Here is a 19,717-nt window from a genome sequence, read left to right as displayed (position 1 = left end):
GGATAGCTCTACCAAAACAAAGAACAAGTGTTACTCTAGCCTCCAAATATGTGTTTATTTTCCAAAATATCAACCCTGGCACCTGTAGCAAATGGGCAAAGAGATGGTGGTGGGTCTTTCATTAATATCTTTGATAAATTCATGACATAGCACGAACTGGTGAATAACACAATCTTTAAAACATAGAATAATATAACAAAACCCCTAAAACCGTAGGGTGGAACTTTTGTTTGCATTTAGTTTTCTATCCAATTCATTTCCTGCTAGAAGAATTGCAGCAGTATTTTTGGTACAAGTTAGCTGCAAGCTGCTGTTCAACCAGCAGAGTAAACCGGCGTTAACCTTCATCCCTCTCAGCTTTGCTGACTGAGAGCTGCAGTCCTGCATGAGAGTGCTGTCTCCAACACACTCAGAATGCAATATCACTTGCATAGAACACACAAGGAGAAAGTAAAAAGGTATCTTCCTTCATGGATAGAATAAGCTTTGTCATTTATCTGTTGTAATATTAAACCTCATTACTGTTATACGCCACAGGTAAGTTTGCTCTCTCTCTCTCTCTCCTCCTCTCCACTTCCCTAGTCAAACTAAAGGTAGCAAGTAGGATATTTTGATTATTAATTAAACAAAGCCACTCCCAATTGCTCTGGTGCCACAGAGCAGAGAACCAACACCCAGGGCTACTGCTGTTAGAGATTCCTGCTCGCCAGCTCTGCGAGTCATCCTGGGCGAGACTCACACACAAGGCAGATTTCACTGAAACCCAGCAAACTGGAGAGCAGCCCTGTTCTGGAACTGGTTAGAAGGCTTTACAGAATTTAACTCCAACACAATGCATCTTCCACTCCAACCAAAGCATTTTATCCAGCAAGGTTTCTATATAAAGCAGTTTGCAAGGCGAGCTGAATTTATCATACCAGCTGATGCAGTCAGAAAAAGCAAAGGGTGCTCAGTTTGAGATTCACTTAAGGGCTGACTTAACTTTAACACTACTGTACAAAAACTAAACAATGACCTTTTGACAAGTGGCCAAGAATTTACTTAAATTACAACGGCCAAGCTTTACTTAAAAATTTTTAGAAATAGCAGTAAGATAGATGCACATAGAATTTGGAAGCTGAAGTCTCTCTGCTGAGTGTGAACCAGACCACTGTATAAACTTACAAAAGAGAATTTGGAAGCTGAAGTCTCTCTGCTGAGTGTGAACCAGACCACTGTATAAACTTACAAAAGAGAATTTGGAAGCTGAAGTCTCTCTGCTGAGTGTGAACCAGACCACTGTATAAACTTACAAAAGGTTTGTTTGCTCAACAAACAGGCCACAGGAAAGAATCATGGCAACATGGTGCATTCTCTTGAAGGCTAAACTCTTGAGACTTTCCTGAAGGGGTCCTTGCTAATAGAATCAGGTGCTGCAGAGCGAAAGGAGTAACTTTCTTTGCATGAGCAACATTAGTGACAGGAAGAAAACCTTGTGATTGTGCAGTAAAAATAACACTCCTGGAACAATTTTGCTTTTCATTTTAAATAACCTGTAAACATAAAGCACCAGTTTCATTTTTTCAGACCTTTGTGAATTTAACACTCCTTTTAAATTAACATCTTTATTCTTTTAATCTGACCATAGAAATATAGAATATGTGAGTTTGAAGGGACCCACAAAGATCATCAAAGTTCAATTCCTGTCCTTGAAGAGGACCCCCCCAAAACTCACGCCATGTGCCCCTTTAAGCATCTTTAGTCTTCAAGGTATGTGTTAGTTGTCTGAAAAAGATTTGTTAAATTATATTCTTTTTTCTCATTTCCCAAATCCGAAGGAACTAAAAAGCCTGTGAGTAATGTAGACCCGAGCTCTGATAGACAAATGCACATTCAACAACAAATGGCCCTACTAACTTTGCTGGAGTGCCTCACAATGGCATCTCCCAGGAACTCTTACAGCCTGCAACTGAAATAGTTAAAAGGTAGAGCTACTTGTATCTAGGAGCTTTAAATTCCTACATTTTCTGTATTTAACAGAAGAAAATGGGGTGGTTTTATTTCACAACCAATCTGACTGAGTCAAGGAGACAGTTGGAAAATTCTTATTATTATGGTGCATTCATGCTTAAGTTTCATTGACATAGCAGTGTCAATCACCAAAAGGATGGTCTCAAAGTTCAAGATGCAGCTTGCTACTTCTTACAGTACTTATTAGACTTTTATGATGACTCTACTCTTATTTAACAGCTATAAGAATGTTATTTATTTTTTGGGCTGAGCCAGGACAGTTAAGACCAAAACGTAGGACTGGCTCTGTGTAACAGCCACAGGAGAAACACAGTCAAGCAAGCTAGGTGCTGATCTCATGCACACATCAACCAGGAAGCTGGCAAGGAAATACAGGTGTTACAATCCTACTGGTCAACAGAAAGAAGAAATAGAAGTGTAAGGAACACCTCTCAAAGCTATGAAGGCATCCTTAGCTGAACCCACCATCTGATAGATTCTTTTTCTTCTAAAAGAGGAGGAAAAAAGAAAGATTTGATAGGAGATCATGCCAAAGGTCTCAGCTCCTAACCATAGACAACAGCTCTGCACACACACAGTGTGACATTTGCAATATCCAAGTGTCCACATGAAGCTCATCCAAATCTGCAAATAATTTTTAGCTTTTTAGGATCTTTAATTAGAAAGTACAGAGAGCTAGAACAGATGACAGAGCTTATATGCTGTCTAGTTTATTATTCAATCCTCATATGAACCAGGTGAAGGCAGTGCCTACTATACAAACCTGTAATGAAAATAACAGCAATAATTAGTGACTCCCATGCCTGTGGTCTTTTGGCATGTTGCAGCCACATGAATATAGCATTGAATAATTGCTTCTCTCCAAATAACTGACATCATCTACATGACTGCTACCCACTACCTTCAGTTTGCTTTTTAACTTTTTGATATTTGACATTTAAAACTTAGGATCACTGGAGGGATCAACACTGTGTCCTGAACCAGCAACTTGAATTCTGCCCTGCTAACCAACCTACCAAAGCAGCAAACAGCAGAGCTCCACAACAGCCAAGCAAAGACAGGCATTTCCTCCATTCTTCCTGTGCTGCTGATTTATATTCCCTCCACTCATTCCAGAAAGGAGGTGGGTGCTACCAGCTGGTCTCTGGTTACTTCTGCCCAGCAACACCTGCAGCATGTGGGAGGCTGCTGGCTGCAGGCAGCTCTCCACCAGCTGCCGATTTGCTCTGCAGCTCCAGCGGCTGCACGATACAGAATAGGAGGGCAGGAACTGAAATCCCAGCCTGCTGTTGATTGTAATGAGTCAATGCATCCAGCTCTGAAATCCTAGCAGGATAGCTACAAGTCTCTCAACACAAAACTAGAAATTACACCTTCATTTTTCTTCTCATTCAGACACGTTAAAAGCAGAAATGGCTCCTAACAGATAGTTGACACAGGAATTCTAATATGTGCATTTTTACTTATGTATGGCTCCTCATGTAGTGGTCTACTTTTAAGTGATCTGCTTTCAGATCACACTCACATCTCCATCTTTTTCCACACAATTTTTTTGGCACACAGAGATTAGACTACCTTTGACTTGATTATGTGGGAATTCCCTGCCTCCCAGGGAACCTCCAAGTGATACAGCTAGATACAGAGAACAGCTGGATGCAGAAAGACCACACTGCTTAAGCTTGCATCTATTTCAGTCATTGTCAGCTGCTGGAATGACCTCGTGGAGAGGGAGGGCAAATAAGAGAAGGCTGCTCGTCCCAGCTCCTGCACCTCTGTGCCAAGCATTGCTGAAACACACATCAGCCTTTTGACCACTAAGCATTTCACAAGATTTAGGATAGGATTACCTATGCTACTTCCAGAAAAAAAAATTAAAAGAGCAATTTTAAATGAGCATTTTGCATTTGAAAGGATAGAGCTAATTGCCTAGATAGAGCCACGTTATCATCAAGCCATCAGCTGGAGCTGTGCCAGCAGGAGAATGGGAACACCCATCCTCTATCAACTCCCTGTGGCTGATACTGCTTGTTTAGTGTCACCACCTGTGGGGGTGTGCTCACCATTTCCAGGCCATGACGTTTAAACAGAAATTTAAGTACACGTTGCCTAAAGTCACTCCAACTGCCTTGAACAGCCAGCTAGCAATCCTGATGGAGACATTACAACTGTGTTTGTACAGTGTATGACCCACACCATGGTGAAACATGAGCACCTCATGGGTAAAAGTTAATAACCATTCATTACTGTTCCAGCAATAATATTCCCACCTGTGAACACAGTATGGCATTTTTCCATTAATTTAAGCTTATACTGGGCAATAGACCAAGTGTAGCTGAGAGTAGGATATGTGTGGGTGCAGTTATAAGATCACCTTTGTACTGTTTAACCTTTCTTTTATACATACTACATATGTAGATTCACCAGATAACAGAATTGTTGAATTTGGCAGGCACCTCTGGAGACTGTCTTGTCCAAGGCCCCTGCTCAAAGCAGGGTCACCTACAGCAGGTTGCTCAGGGCTACACCCAGTTGAGTTTTGAATATGTCCAAGGATGGGGATTCCACCACTTTTCTGGACAGCTTGTTCCAGTCTTCAATCATCCTCACATTACAAAAGGAAACAAATTCTACTTTATATTTGCATGCAATTTCCTGAATTTCAATTTACTCTCATCCTGTCGCTTGATGTTACAGAAGAGTCTGGCTTTCCTGTCTTTACTTAGAGTAAAAGAATCATGAAATGGTCTGGGTTGGAAGGGACCTGAAAGACTTTCTAGTTCCAACCCTCCTGATGTGGGCAGGGACCCCAGGCTGCTTAAAGCCCTAGCCTGGCCTTGTACACTTCCAGGGATGAGGCATCTACAGCTTCTCTGGAAAACATGTCCCATAGCTTTACCAGCCTTTAAAAGATTTCTTTCTAATATCTAATCTGAATCTAATCTGAATCTTTCTAATATCTAATCTGAATCTAATCTACTCTCATTCAGTTTAAGGCCATCACCCCTTGTCCTATTCCCACACGCTCTTGAAAGGAGTCTCTCTCCAGCTTTTTTGTAGCTCCTCCTTTAGGTACTGGCAGATGCTGTGAGGTCTCCCCAAAGCTTTCTCCAGGCTAAAAGCCCAAATCAGTCTCTTGAAGACATGGTCCAGCCTTCTGATCCTCTCTGTGGCCTTTTTCTGAACAAGGAGGTCTCCACAATCAGGTATTGACACAATCAGGTATGAGATCCCCCTGAGCCATCTCTTCTGCAGCTGAACACCCCTAGCTCTCTCAGCCCCTCCTTGAATGACAGACATTCCATCTTTTCACCACCTTTGAACCCTTTTGGTGCACTTGTTCCAGTATGAGCATATCTCCTTCCCTGGGGAGCTCAGAACTGGGCCCAGCACAGTGGATGTGCCCTCACTTTCTTTGTCCTGCTGGTAACACAGTGGTCTGCAACATGTCATTAGAATACTGTGTAACAACAGGAATTAAATTATGTCAATATTTGAAGACAAGGATTGTAGTGAGAAGCTTTCAGAAGCATGTTCGACATTCTGCATTAGGAAGCACCTCACAGCAACTGGAGCAACTGGAACTGGGTGCTGTGTTATTTCAAAGTTCATCTTACAAACAGTTAAAGGTCAGGCAGGATAAAAGTATTTTTTCCAACCCTGTCCCTATGCATGAGCACTGAATAATGGCATTAATAATCAAACAAGGTGTTCGTTGATCAACTCTTTGAAACCTGACAGAAGAGTTATCCCAGCACTTCTCTGGGTAACTTGTGGTAAACTATTCTCCTCACAAAGATGAAAAAACAATCTTTTACACCTGGTCTACATTTGGAGAGTTAGTTTTACAACTTTGTAGCTGAGATACAGAAAAAAATATAATATTCAGGACCTGGAAAATCCAGCTCAGAAATGAGACGGCTGAATCCCAGATTTAACCTTGACAAGGCAACTAGAACTGCCCAAGCAAAGATTCCCACCCAGTTCAAACTGAAGCAGAGAGAAAAATGGTACCATGGCATGGACACAGTGAGGATGTGGTGGAACCTCTGAGACATGGCAGCTGTGAGAGCTGCCGCAGAAAGGACTCGGCTCTGGAATCCTCTAAAACTGTGCAGTCTGTGTGGCTGACTAAACCTGCACATTCTGTGATGAATACACAAGCCAAGGCAATGTCAAGAACTTGGGAGAAGATGGAAGGTTCTATGGAGCACATCATGCAGGCTGAGAGTGTCAACACCATGAGGGTCTGCGCAGCTTGGAGATAAAGACCAACACTACCAGGAAAGAGAGAAACTCAGCAGAACAAATGCATACACTCCATTGCAGAGCTCATGTTGATTGGGATATTGGCCCCAAAGCAAAAGCAATGATAAAAAAAGACATTAGCACATAAGCAACAGTGGGGCTAAGAAAGGAGTTGTGTCAGTGGTTTCAGCTGGAATTTCACTGAGATGTATTTACTGCTCATTGAAAAAAAATATAAAGAATCTTTCATCTTTATCTTTGCAAACTTTCAGATAAGTTAGCAAGAATAAAGAGAATAAAGAGAGACCCATCCATTATTACTTAAGGACCATGAATTCTGGAGTCAGATCTGGGACATCACATCACTGATACTCACTAGAAGCCAAAGGTTTCTGATCTTTGAGGCAAAGCATTAGGGAAACTAAGAGGATCTGGGTTACAGATATATAGACATAAATTCAAAATAAGAATAATGAATACAAAGGAGGCCTACAGGGAGAGCACAGCAAGGTGGCAGCTCTGGGAGACTGGCTGAATTATGAGTATTGTGGCTCAGTCACTTGTGTGTAATAGAGTTTAGCATCCAAGGACCAAGGCAGGCCAGAAACAGAAGGGGGTTTAATTAATAGAAAGGGGCTTGTGAAAAAATGCCCATGTGATACTAAGTACAAAAATAAGCTGTTCAAAACATAATTTTCCCCCACCTTTCTCAATTACAGTATAACAAAATAGGAAACTGCTGGCTCACAGATTTCTAGTTGTACTGAAAATTGGGTATCAGTTACTCAGACAGGGAAGGAGTCATAGGCTTTAATTTTGCAGTACAGCAAATTTCCTGGTTTTAGACAGAGCTAGTTATTTTAATTTATTAAAATGCATTTACTTCAGTATAAGAATTTCAGACATGAGGCATTGCTGATCATAACTAACTTGCCCAGTTAAGATGACCAGATAAAAAGTCTTCTTCTAAGGCTGTGGTACAACCCCAGCTTTCCAATCCCCCTCATCACAGAATTCCTCTTCACTCATTCACTGCTCCCCTGTGGGATGGAAAAAAACATTTCAAAGTTAAATCTAAATCCTACCAGGATCAGGCTTTCTCTTATCAAACACAACTGAGCAATTAAGTTCCACATATGCTGAAAACTCCTTGGTGTAATAGACCATGACAGTTTCCTTATTGTTGTGAAAAGGGCATTAAACAATACAAGAGCAAGAATATTTAATATGGGTCTTCAAATGACTTAGTGATTTTAAAATGTGTCATTCAGCAATGCCTTCCAGACATCTCATCCCATCAAGGCTCAAAACAAAGTATGGGATAAGAACTGGCTACATGACAAACCCACATCTTCATCTAAAACCTTGTAAGGGATGCTCCATGTTTTTCATGACAGCTTGTATCAAGTGCTGGTGATTTGTATTATAAACATCCACACGCTATTGGAAAGAAATGCCTCCAGAGAGATCAAAATCCTCACAGATTGTTCTTTTGTTTTGCAAGCAGTAATTAAAGATTATCTTATTTTAAATCCTTAGCAACTCTTCTGCTAGCCAATTTGAAAAATATTACCAATAAACTGTAGATAACGCAAATTTATTCAACTAAAAAGAGGAAAATGTTGGGCTGATGTATTTTGGAAAACCATCATTTGTCAGGACAAATCATCAGATTCCTAGCAAAAATCTATCTGAGCTCCAGTTACCAGCTTTAAATGTTTAGCAATAGAAATCTGCTGAACTTTTGTCTTTCCAGGCATAGATTGAAACGTGTCTTTGTAATGAAAATAAAGTAGACAGGAGATGGTTGAACCGTGGCCTTCCAGCTCTCAAGAGAATGTCTGGACCATTTCTAAGACATCAGCTCTCCTTTAGTAATACATTTGCAAGTGTTAGCAAATATTTCCTGAGCCAATGTGAGAAAAATCACTTTCTTACCTAACAGAGCAGGCCTGGGAACCAGTGCCTGCTCCAGCATAAATGCCTCTTACCCAAATAAACATTCTTGGCATGCATGGCCAGGGACATCGATCATCAGGGCATATCCCAACCCAGACAGCACCTACCTACAGTAGCCATGAAAAGGGTTTGAACTATTTCAGGGCAGGAAGGAAACAAAATGGAACCTGCACCTGTCAAAGGTGTAAGAGGGTGTCTCAGCTCCTAAATTTTGGGCTATAAGGCTTTCTTGAAAATTTTAGTCAAATTTCATCCAAAGAGCTTTCAGGCGATAACAAACCTGTATGTGGTTAAAGCAATGACAACAGAAATTTGACCAGTTCTCAAATAAATGTTGTTTGCTTTCAACTACTGTATCTTACACACTTCAACTTTAAGGACATTGGAAGATTGATGATTTCCAGATCTGTCTGTCTTTGGCTTTTTCTCAAAGCATTGCTAGACTGGGACTGAGTACACATCTCCTTCATTACTTCTCATTCCTCCCATGTAAATTTCTGATATTTATTCTATTTATTTTAAGACTTAGAAACATGTTTATTATGAAATTAGGAGAAATGCCTGAATTCTAAAACTTAGGTATTACAAAATACAAGCAAAAACTAAGCAAAAACATTAGAGAATGTTTTCAGAACAGATGTAACATCAGCCACCTGAATCTGTGCAAATTTCTGTATAACATAATGAACAAAGGCATCTCAGAACAGGGCAACCAAAAATACATTAAAAATCTGATGACTAGCTTTGTAAAGCTGTTAAATATTAACAGTAACAGGGTCGACCAGATCTTTATAGGAAAAGAGGAAAACTGTTCTGGAGCAGCCCTATTTGATTTGAAGCTCTCTGGGACAGGTCCTGCAGGGTTTGGTCACTGAGGCAGAGAAAGTAGCCCATTATAAAAGGCCAGAAGAAACCTTGGCAGCTGGGTACTGCTCAGTCCAAGGGCCCAGGCAGGGAGCTGTGGGAAGGACTGAGCTCCCCTCTCTTCAATGACAAGGCACAAAGCTGGTCTGGAGACAAGTGTAGCTGTCTGCATCGAGTCACTGGGTTGAGGTGGCAGGGAAGCCCCTGTGAGTGGCTGAATTTGAGTTACTGGGACTCTCACAGGAAACTGTTCTATCAGAGTAGAACAAGGCTACGTGGAAACAGCTAAGATAAATCCATCCCCTGAAAACAGGAGAAAGCAGAGGTGCAAGTGAAATGGAGATACATCTAAGGTGCCAGGAGCAGGCAGGGGCTTAGCTTTGGGGATGCATTTTTAGACAACACACAATTTTATTTGTAAGGTGTGTGAGTGAGAACCCACCTGCTTATCTCTTCACAGCACCAGAGAGCAATTACAACTTCTTTTATGGGCTTTAAAACTACCAAATGCACACGTGACCTGAGCATACAGTCAGCAAGAGTGTGTTAAATTACAATTCTGAATTGTCTAAGCTGAGACCAAAATGGGTACCCAAGGTTAACTTCTACATCTGGACTAAATTGGATTAAGAATGTAACCTCTAAGTTGTCCAAAGTGAGTGGTCCAAATAAGGACCTTGGAGTCTTCTTTTGGTGTATGTTTTGGAAAAAGACTGAGTAGATGTAGCTTGGATAGACAAGATAGGAGCAAACAAATTACGTTCTGTAAATCTTCAGGGACAAGTCCTGGAGGAGAAGAAGAAATTCAAATGCAAATTCTCTCAGGAAAACATACTTATTTCATGAAACATAGAAAAGGGCAGTTATTAAAATTGATTGATATGCCTGGGAGCTTTGGTTTCAGCCTCCTAATACATCAAGCAGCTAAGCAAAGCATGGTAGATCTCAATAAATTGTTTTGCTTGAGTTCACCATCTTGCTTCTGCACTTTGTTTTCCTAATTACTATTCATTAAAAAAAAAAAAACCAAAAAAAAACAAACCAAATCCACACTAAGATCCAAAGCTCTTAATTCTCTCAAGTATATTTGTAACAAATCGGTGCTTTTAGCAGCCATCAGGCAGCACGGTGAATTTCAAACAGGAAAATCCATATCTGATGGATTTCATCTACCCAGCTAAGAAATGTTAAACATTCACTGCCCATGAAGACATGATTTAAATCTCACTGAAATACATGAGGCATGCAGCAAGGAGAACATACCATGGTTTCAGCATTTATTGCTGAGGACAGACTTGCACTGACCTCTGTGGAAGGACTGTGTGCAGTCAGTGCAGCAGTGAGAATGAGCATCCACATCTCATTTTCCTGAGCATTGCACTGTATTATAGGTGCACCTGAAACCTAAGATGATTAGGGTTCATGTTGTAGTTAAAAAAAATGTCTACACAACTAATTAATTGTGGAATTTAAATTAAATGTTGGCTTGGATCTCTGCTTATGAACAGTTTTTTAGTACAGCTTCCAAATACATTTTTGTGGAGACATTTGCAAACTTTTTTTAGGTTTGATTACAATTCTATGTGCTGTTACATGTGCATGTGTGCACACATATCTGTATAATGTGCACAGTTATTTATCTAATTAACATTCACAGTTCTGAGTCATCAATTTAACTTTTTCTAAGGACTAAAAGAACAGGAACCCATACAGACCTTCCAACCAATCAAAAAAAGACAAATCACTCTTCAGGCAAATCAGGAGTCTTGACTTAAGCTTACCTGTACTTGGATCTTTGCCAATTTTTTAAAATCACCTTTCAAGAAATACCCCAAAAGTCCACAGAAATGTCTCTGAGCTTTAGACACAGTATCTGACAGCAGACAGTAATGTTGCTTCATTACAAAATTAACTCTGAACGTTTTGGTGGGGAAAAACTAGAAAGTTTAGCTCTTTGAAAGTGGTATTCAAATTCAAAGCTTGTGGGTGGAGTTGGGGTGTGAAGGTGCATAAATAGGCAGTAGGAACAGCAGCATTCACACTGGAACCAGGAACACCTTCACATCCTGGCAGGAGCCTGGCGGAGCAAACAAGGTAAGGCACTGCTCCGTCCCTGCCCTAGCAGCGCCCGGGGAGCTGGGAGCCCCAGCCAGCTGGGATGGGGAACCTGAGCAGCCTAAAGGAAAGGCTGCAGCAAAGCAGGCACAGTCCAGCACAGCTTGTTGGGAAGGGAAATCTCTAGGGAAAGATTGGCTTTGCAGGTTAAAAAAAAAAAATACAGGAGAAGAGGGGTTCTTTTGGAAAGCTTTTCAAAAGTGCACATAGTCTTCCAGAGGCAAAGTTTTTAAGGAGCAAGTCTAATGTTCCTCTGTCTTTGCTTTCTGCATGCTGCCTCCACAACAGCCTAGTGTGCCTGATCTTCAGTTTCCTGGTTGTCCCTTACTTTTTTATTTTATCATTTTTTCTTTTTAAAGGAGCATTGCTTCCGCCATACAGCTCTAGCCAAAACAATTCTTGAGGCAACCCTGACAATCCAGAGTTTAACTGAACTTCATGCAGTTCTCCTCTCTGCCAAGGAGGCTTCTCTTGGGGCAGAAATGCAGTCTGCTGCAAAAGTTGTATTTCATACCCATGAAAAAGGGACTCTTTGGATGTTTGAGCTCTATTGGATATCCCAGTAGCAAAGAGCATTCCATCACTCATGGAAATGCAGCTAATGTCTCCTCCTGCAGTTCCTACCTGGAAAAACACTTCTGTTTTCCTGCAGTCTAGTTTTCATTGTCTGAACTTTAAAAACAATCAGCCTGTTGGGGTGGGGGATGTTATGTAGGCTTGGTTTTCCTTTTTTCTTTTTTTTTTTTTTTTTTTTGGTTAATGAATCTTTTCAATGTTCTGTATTGATTTTAGAACATCTTAAACTTTCTTTTTGTGCCCATTATATTGGTTCTAGTTTCTAGGAGGAAATGTAATGAGAAAACAGAGGGTCATGTTGCTGAAATGATTTTCCCCTTCAGCTGAAATGAGGAGCTTTCCTTTAGACCTGTCTCATCTCCAGGTCCCAGCCTGGCTCAGGAAAAGCTCTCTGCTTTGTGCTGCTTCCACCCCCAAGCTCCATTTCAGTTTTCACTGGGCAGAACATCAACTCCTCCCAACTCCTTTTGTTATACGTTCTGCTGGGTTTAAGGATTAGGTGATATTTTTAAGGGAAAAAAACAGGATTGGAAGATTCAACAACACCATTAAGCTGTGTCTATGCTAATGTTCACTGTGAAGCCTAGCTTAAACATTCTGACTTCTCATTTGGGTGGCTCCCACAGCAAAATGGGGGAAGAGCTGAGACAAATTAACTTTTCAGCACCTGAAATTAACTTTCAGCTGGGTTACTCTAGCACTGGGAGATCAAGGTAGAACTGTGAACTTATTAGGACTTTTGGAATTGCTGTAACTCTGTTATTTTACTGAGCATATTCAATATGTGTAACAAGAAGAGAGGGAAATTAACACAGACATGCACATCCTGAAAGGGCCATGGCCCAACCCTTCTGGGAGTTTGCTGAGCAAACCTCACCCTGTGCCCTGAGGCCCCTGCCTGGAGCTGCTCCTTCCAGCCCAGCCTCACCCCGTTTGTTCATGTTTGTGACCTGAGTCTTTAGTGGCTTTACCCAGCCTGCCTGTCCCCACCTGCGGCACCACAGCCACCCGGGCTTCTCTCTCCTCTTCCAGGGGCAGCCATGGAGAGGAGTTACGTGTCCGTGCTCGTGCTGCTCATCGTCATCTCCTGTGCTCTGGCAAAGGATGTGGGCAAGAAGGATTCAAAGGACACTACCACTAAGCCAAAACTGCCCCAGACACTCTCCAGAGGTAAAAAACACACAACTGAACAAAAACCTCCACCAAATTTTTAAACAAGTGCAATCTTGTGAACATTTTGTCTACTGTGCTGTTCTAAAAAATTTTCTTGCAACTCGTTCTGCAAAACCTTTTCTAGTATTTCCTAGCTCCCACTCCTCCTTCACTCCTGATGTGAAGCCCTCTGGCAGGGGATCGTTCCGAGGGCTTCACATCAGGAGGTGCAGCACCTGCACCCGGGGTCCCCAGCCCCTTGTGAGGCGCTGTCTGAGGGTGTGTCTGTCCCTCCTGCAGGCTGGGGAGACCAGCTCATCTGGACGCAGACCTACGAGGAGGCGCTTTTCCGCTCCAAGCACAGGTACTCACCCTGCCGTGCCCACCCTAAACCCCCCCGTGCCTCCCCTGCTCCTAATGAGGGCTCTTCTTTTCCAGCCAGAAACCCCTGATGATCATCCACCACTTGGAAGACTGCCCACACAGCCAAGGTAATCTTTTTGCACACGGGAGGGGGAAAAAAAAAATTAAAATGTTTTAATTTTCTGAAAAAACTCTGCTTAAAAAAAAAATCAGCCTCCATTCTGCTTAAACCTTAGTGAAGTACTATCTTGCATAAGCATGGAAAGAGTTTTTGAAGTTACTGTACCACAAAGGTGTTTTCCAATGTGTAGAAATAAAATAAAAATGGTGATTCAGTATTGCATGATACCAAATGGATATGGAAATCAGTACAGGTCAGTAGGGTTTGACCCCTGACAAATCCGAATTTGGTTCACAGCACAATCAGCCAAAATCAATAGCAAGACCAGTAGAAGAAATAACAATTTGTCAGAAAGACCATATTCAGACCATATCATCAGTGATTGAGACTGAATCCAGCTAAATCAATCCAGGCTGAAACTGAGCTCTTCCAGGATTTCTGGTACCTGGGACTGCTCTTTTCCCAGTGTCTTTGAATTTATCTGAGGGCCTTCCATTCCTGCAAGTCAATCCACATGGCAAGATCTTTGCAACCATCCATAGCTCCAGTAACTGCACAAGGGTCTTTGTACAAGGATTTGCATCCTTCCAAAGATTTGACTCTGAAGCCCTACATGCTGTATTATCAAGTACCTTATGATCTGTAGCCAGAAATCACAATAGTATAACAGGAGGTTTGAAGAGTCAAATGCTCAAATTCAAACCTAAGCAGAGAATTTGAGAGCCAGCTGTACTCTCCAAAGGAAGATGGGACATTTTGCACTATTGTAATTACTCTTTAAGGCAGAATAAGAATTAATGGATCATGTTCCAATGGAATGAACTGAAAATGTTTGTTTGCTGCACTTGTAAAGTGGAAATTCTCATTTTGTTTCATCAGTTTGTTTGAATTTGTTTTTTGAGGACAATATATTTCAAGGTCATCTTTTTCATTTTCTTTCCCATTGTTTTCTACTTTAGCCCTCAAGAAGGTCTTTGCTGAACACAAAGACATACAGAAACTGGCTGAAAAATTCATTCTCCTGAACCTTGTGGTAAGTTTCCCAATTACACTTAATTAAGTGAAAGTGACAAAGTTCTGATTTTAATCATGGCTTCTCTAACTTGAGTTTAATAGCTAGGGTTGGCTAGGAAAATGGCCACTGCTGTAGCATAACAGATTTCATAAGTAAGTCTTTTTCATTTGTAGCTATCATAAACTCGGAATGTGGGGGAATGTGAAGTTTAATAATAACATAAACTCTTGCCAATTTGCAATTCCGGCTGTTAAAAAACTGCATCCCAGACAGTGAATCTTAGACTGCAAAATGTATTATTTGAGCTGTATTTCATAGTACAAAGTATGGTGAAGGAAAAAAATATTCATGCAACATGCCCTCCTTGACAAGGAACCTTCTCTGTTTTCTTTAAGTATGAAACCACAGACAAGAACCTTGCCCCTGATGGCCAGTACGTCCCTCGGGTTTTGTTCATAGGTGAGTACCTCAAGCACCAAAGCTGATCTCAGAACAGAGCCCCTGCTGCACCATGCATCTCAAATCCTCAGGCTGATTAACAGGAACGTATTTCATGACAAATACAAAGGTTCAAGCTGGTTTTGTGGATCAAATATTGCCTCAATATCACCCAGCTTCACAAGTCCAGCATTCCTCCCTCAATGGCTGATGCCACAGTCACTGGAATGGGTAGCTCATCCTGTTCCAAATAAACCTGCAAACACAACACTTAAAACTGAAATGTCAGTGACCCTTTTTAGAACAATCTCTTAGTCAGCAGAAGCAGACATGTCTCACAGAAACATTCAGGAAGCAAGCAGGGGTGCAGAAAGCTTTGTTTCCTTTTATTTCCTTCTGCTCGAAGGTTAACCTCTACAAATTCTCTCACCCTTTTTCCCCCAGATCCTTCCCTGACTGTGAGAGCAGATATTACAGGAAGATACTCAAACCGTCTCTATGCATATGAGCCCTCTGACATTTCGCTGTGTAAGTAGAGTGTTCTGACACATTCTGGAAATATTCTGAAAGTGGCATTTTTCATGTGACAAGGAACAACACCAGGCATTACAGATTCTTGCAGTCAGTACTTGCTGAAAGACATTTAACCAGGATTAAAATTAAACAGAATGCTAGACTTAAACTCAGTGAGGTGAAGAAAATGATGGCAGAGCCCTGGAGCTTTACGCATCCATCTGTTTTAAAAGCAAGCATACGTCAGTAGGAACTTGCATAATTCAGCAGTGCTCACTGCAAGCAATGGTGAGAACCCACACACCAGTCCCAACAGGCCAGGTCAGGCACCCTTCTGGGAGCAGGGAAAGATGTTTGCTACAGCCATCCCTCACTGCTGCACAGCTCCAGCCTCTGCCCGTGTGTTGGCATTGATGATTGTTCTCACCAGTAAAAATTAAACCCATGATGTTCACAAATTGCCTGGAAGAGTTAAGTGCATCTGAATCCCTACAGCAATAGGCATGTGATTAAAAGCTTTAATAATAATGACATTTTCTCTGCAGCATTTTTGGTTACTGGCAGAGGAAGTTGCAGCAAAAATAACATGCATGAATATTTTATTTCTAGTGTATTCAAATATGCAGAAAGCGCTGAAGCTCCTGAAGACTGAACTGTAAGGGGAAGAAGAAAGCCCTTAAATATTATGAAGTCTTATCTTCCATGTTTTCTCTGCACCTCGATACTGGTGAAGAGACTATTTAGAGTGATATTTAGTGATGTGTAGTGATGGTTTCTATACATAAACACTACAGTTTTACATTAGCACTTTTGTACTGGGAAGCGTTTTTAAAAGCTGAAGGCTTTTATTTTAAGGCGTACAGAAGAATACTGTATGATTCAACTGTAAAAGTGATTTTTTTTTAAAAATAAATTCATTTCAAGTGTTTACATACAAAACATTGCTGTGTTTTCATTTTTTTTCCTCTTATCTTCATCTACCATTATTAGAAATAGTAAAATCACCATTTTGCTTCAGACCACAGCTTGCATTTCACATTCAAGGAATTTGGGAAGAAAAAGGCTGCTGTGGATTAATCCCAGCCAGCAGCCCAGCCCCACACAGCCACTTGCCCTCTCACCCCACTCCAGTGAGATGATTCTCCAGGGAGAATCAGAAGATTAAAGTGAGAAAACTCATGGCTTCAGATAAAGACAGTTTAATAGGTAAAGCAAAGGCTGTGTGCACAAGCAGAGCAAAACACAGGATTAATTCACTGCTTCACACAGGCAGGCAGGTGTTCAGCCACCTCCAGGAGAGCAGAGCCCCACCAAATGTAATGGTGACTTGGGAAGACAAACACCCTCACTCCAAATGTGCCCCCTTCCTGCTTCTTTCCCCCAGTTTGTATGGTGAGTGTGGTGCATCCCCTTATTCAGCTGGAATCAGCTGTCTCAGCTCTGCCCCACTTCTCCTGCAGCCCAGGTCTACTTGCTTGGCAGGGCAGCGTGAGGGAGCAGCAGACCTCGACTCTGTGTCAGCAACCACAGAAAACAACCTGTGTTATCAGCACTGTTGTGGCTGCAAATCCAAAGCTGCAAATCCAAATTCACCACACAAGCTGCTGTGAAGAGAATCAACTTTACTCAGCCAAACCCAGCAGAGAGGAAAGCAGCTTTTTATCTCCAGTTCCAGAAGCTAGCTAAGCTCTCTATTACTCAGCCTACTTTGTCTCAAATTATTTTCTAGTAGCACCAGCCCGTGTGGAGCTTTCAATATCAGCCCTCTCTTTACAGCTATGATAGCAAGAAGTAAAAATCTTTCACAGAAAAGTACTTGAGACTAGAGAATGGGATTGTTTGCATACAGAGCTTGTTTTTCTTTTGAACTGGCTGTATTCTGAAGTGATTTAAGATATGACTGCTTCCCTTAAAATGTTCCTGCTTACATCAGATTTCAGTAAAGCCTTGAGATGATTAAGAAAGGGATACCACACTGACTATTGGCTGGTTTCATGATCGCTTATTTATAAGCCCAAAAGGGACAAGAGAAGTCAGAACTAAAATAAACGCTGCAGATGAACACCACGAGAGTATACATTTCATAAAGACTTACACAAAAAGACTTTCCAGCCTCAAATATCTGCTACCTCTGAACTCAGGAGCAGGATCAGTGAGAAACACTTTGGCCAGGACCATACCTTCATTATTTTCTCAGCTCTTTGGCAATAACACCATTCTTACCACTTCTATTACCATTACTGCCACAACTACAAGAGGAAAACACTTGGGAGGGCAGGACAGTGAGAGAAGAAAGGCTTTCAGCTCGAGGGAATCTCTCAGCAAAATCAGAAGGGAGGTACTTGCTAAATAGGTCTTTGGCAAGCTGTGCGAACCCTGCCTACCAGAGAACCTCAAGGAGGTACCTGGAAAGGGTCCCAGACATGGAATTCAGCATCCCTTCAGCACTTCACTAAGATGCTACTTTCTATTGCAGCATCCAGAAGACAGAGAAAAAAAGAGATGCAGTGGGGGGCAGAAACAGTCTCTAGAATCACTTATCAGTCAGAAAAAATGTGGTCATATCACATAGCAGAGGAACAACACCAAGAGAGGCCAGAGCAGCTGGTTATCAGAATCATCTTCACCTACTTAACCCAAAGTACTCTTGCTAGAGCTATGTGACATAAAACAAGGGCTGCCTGTGCCATCATGTTTTACAAAACTGTTTTTATAACACTATGGAAGCAGCATCATTTTTTTTAAGCAGAGGTGCTGATACTATGTATAACATTCAGTAAATGGATATGAGGCACACAGAGACCCTACAAGAGTCTACTAATGTACATGCCTAGATGCAAACACAAATTAGTCTAGTCTGCAAGTATCAATGAATGCTTTTGAAACTGAAATTTTTTATTACACTCAAGGCTATGCTTTTTTCATCTACTTTTCACCACAACCAAATCTGCAAGAATCTTAATAAATAAATGGTCAACTCAATCCTGCTCTTTTAATCCTTTACTCTAAATATGTATATTTTGGGGGGCTTAAAGAGGCATTAAGCCAAGCTGAGATACCTAAAAAAGCCTCTTTCAATTTCCCTGGAAAACCCGGGTATCATTGCTAAAATACATATGATTGTTAGATATCCCAAAGTACACATGATGGGGGTTTTAAGAATTCCACTAGCATGCAGACAATCTTCTAATTAATTAGGTCTAAAATAATAATGCAAGTTAAGAACACTAACTCATTCCTATTCACTTGTCAGCTATAGTTTAAGGTATGTTTTTACAGGTATCACTTCAAGTTACACAACCTTCCCTTTTGTAATAGTTACTTTCATGTGAAAGGTGTGCAGTAGTATCAGGATGTTAATCATTATCTGGATTCACTTTCTCACAAATGGTGAAGAATTACATTGCTTTATAGCCAATTGTTTTTATATGATAAAAATCCGTGTGCATTTTGAAAGAAGACATCTTTCTACATTTTTCCAGAATAGCCAACTTGAAGAAAGCATTTCAGTAAACTAAAGCCAAAAGACATCGAATGAAAGCAGTAGGAATGCTCCAAGTTAAATCACTCCATTACTTTGACAGTGCTGCTGTAAATAGCTTCTAGAAAATCTGGTTAAAATGAAGTCCAAATCGCAAGCAGTCAGATGAAAATTAAAATGCATCTCTAAAAAACAACAAAAAATCTTTGAGTGCTGGAAACGTTTTTCAAGAAGAGAAAGCAATGAAGTTCCATGACAAAACCCACGAAGAATAGGTATAAATAACTTTTTTAAGTGCTCTAGTTTGGCATGTCAGAATAGTACAGCATTTCTTGGATACTCAAACGAGTCAGACTTTCTCTGAGAGGCAACACTCTTCACCTTCCAAAAACAAAGTCAGACTCATTGTGTTTTACTATCCCCCTTCAGAATCAGGTTTGGAAAGCAAAATCACACCTCTGATTGGGGATTTCAAGGTTTGTGTGGCTGGATGGGTTTGTTCAACCACAATCCCAAAGAGACAAGGTATTTTTAATACAATAGAAAAACTTTTAATCATTCCATACTATCTACTGATCTATCTTCTGACTACTAAAACAAATTCACATTATGAGAACATGAGAGTTTTGGAAGTGGTAATATTTTCAGTATTTTTGCATTGGTGCACGTTTACACTCCAGTATAATCTACCATATTTATGAAACCAGATCCACCCAAAACTAAGCACTACAAAAACAATTAGGAAAAAAGTCAAAATTGAAGCAGCAAGGTGGTATTATTTTAAGCTTCATTAACCCTCTCCATATGACAACTCCTTGGCTTTATTACTGTAATGCACAAAACACAGAGCCTGTGTAGACGAGGA

General features: G+C 40.9%; 1 protein-coding gene across 1 annotated transcript; it reads left to right on the top strand.

The window, feature by feature from the left end:
* Positions 1-11,115: 11,115 nt before the first annotated feature.
* On the top strand, positions 11,116-16,299 carry AGR2 (anterior gradient 2, protein disulphide isomerase family member). Its single transcript, XM_064704425.1, has 8 exons — positions 11,116-11,172; positions 12,802-12,939; positions 13,222-13,285; positions 13,360-13,412; positions 14,365-14,438; positions 14,816-14,879; positions 15,303-15,386; positions 15,981-16,299. The coding sequence occupies exons 2-8, from the start codon at positions 12,810-12,812 to the stop codon at positions 16,028-16,030; spliced, it is 519 nt and encodes a 172-aa protein (XP_064560495.1). The 5' UTR covers positions 11,116-11,172; positions 12,802-12,809; the 3' UTR covers positions 16,031-16,299.
* The last annotated feature ends 3,418 nt before the right edge of the window (positions 16,300-19,717 follow it).

This window comes from Zonotrichia leucophrys, chromosome 2 (genome assembly GCF_028769735.1).
Source record: "Zonotrichia leucophrys gambelii isolate GWCS_2022_RI chromosome 2, RI_Zleu_2.0, whole genome shotgun sequence".
NCBI classification, from domain to species: domain Eukaryota; kingdom Metazoa; phylum Chordata; class Aves; order Passeriformes; family Passerellidae; genus Zonotrichia; species Zonotrichia leucophrys.
The sequence above is the reverse complement of the archived record's forward strand: the minus strand, read 5'-3'. Positions and strand labels throughout refer to the sequence as shown.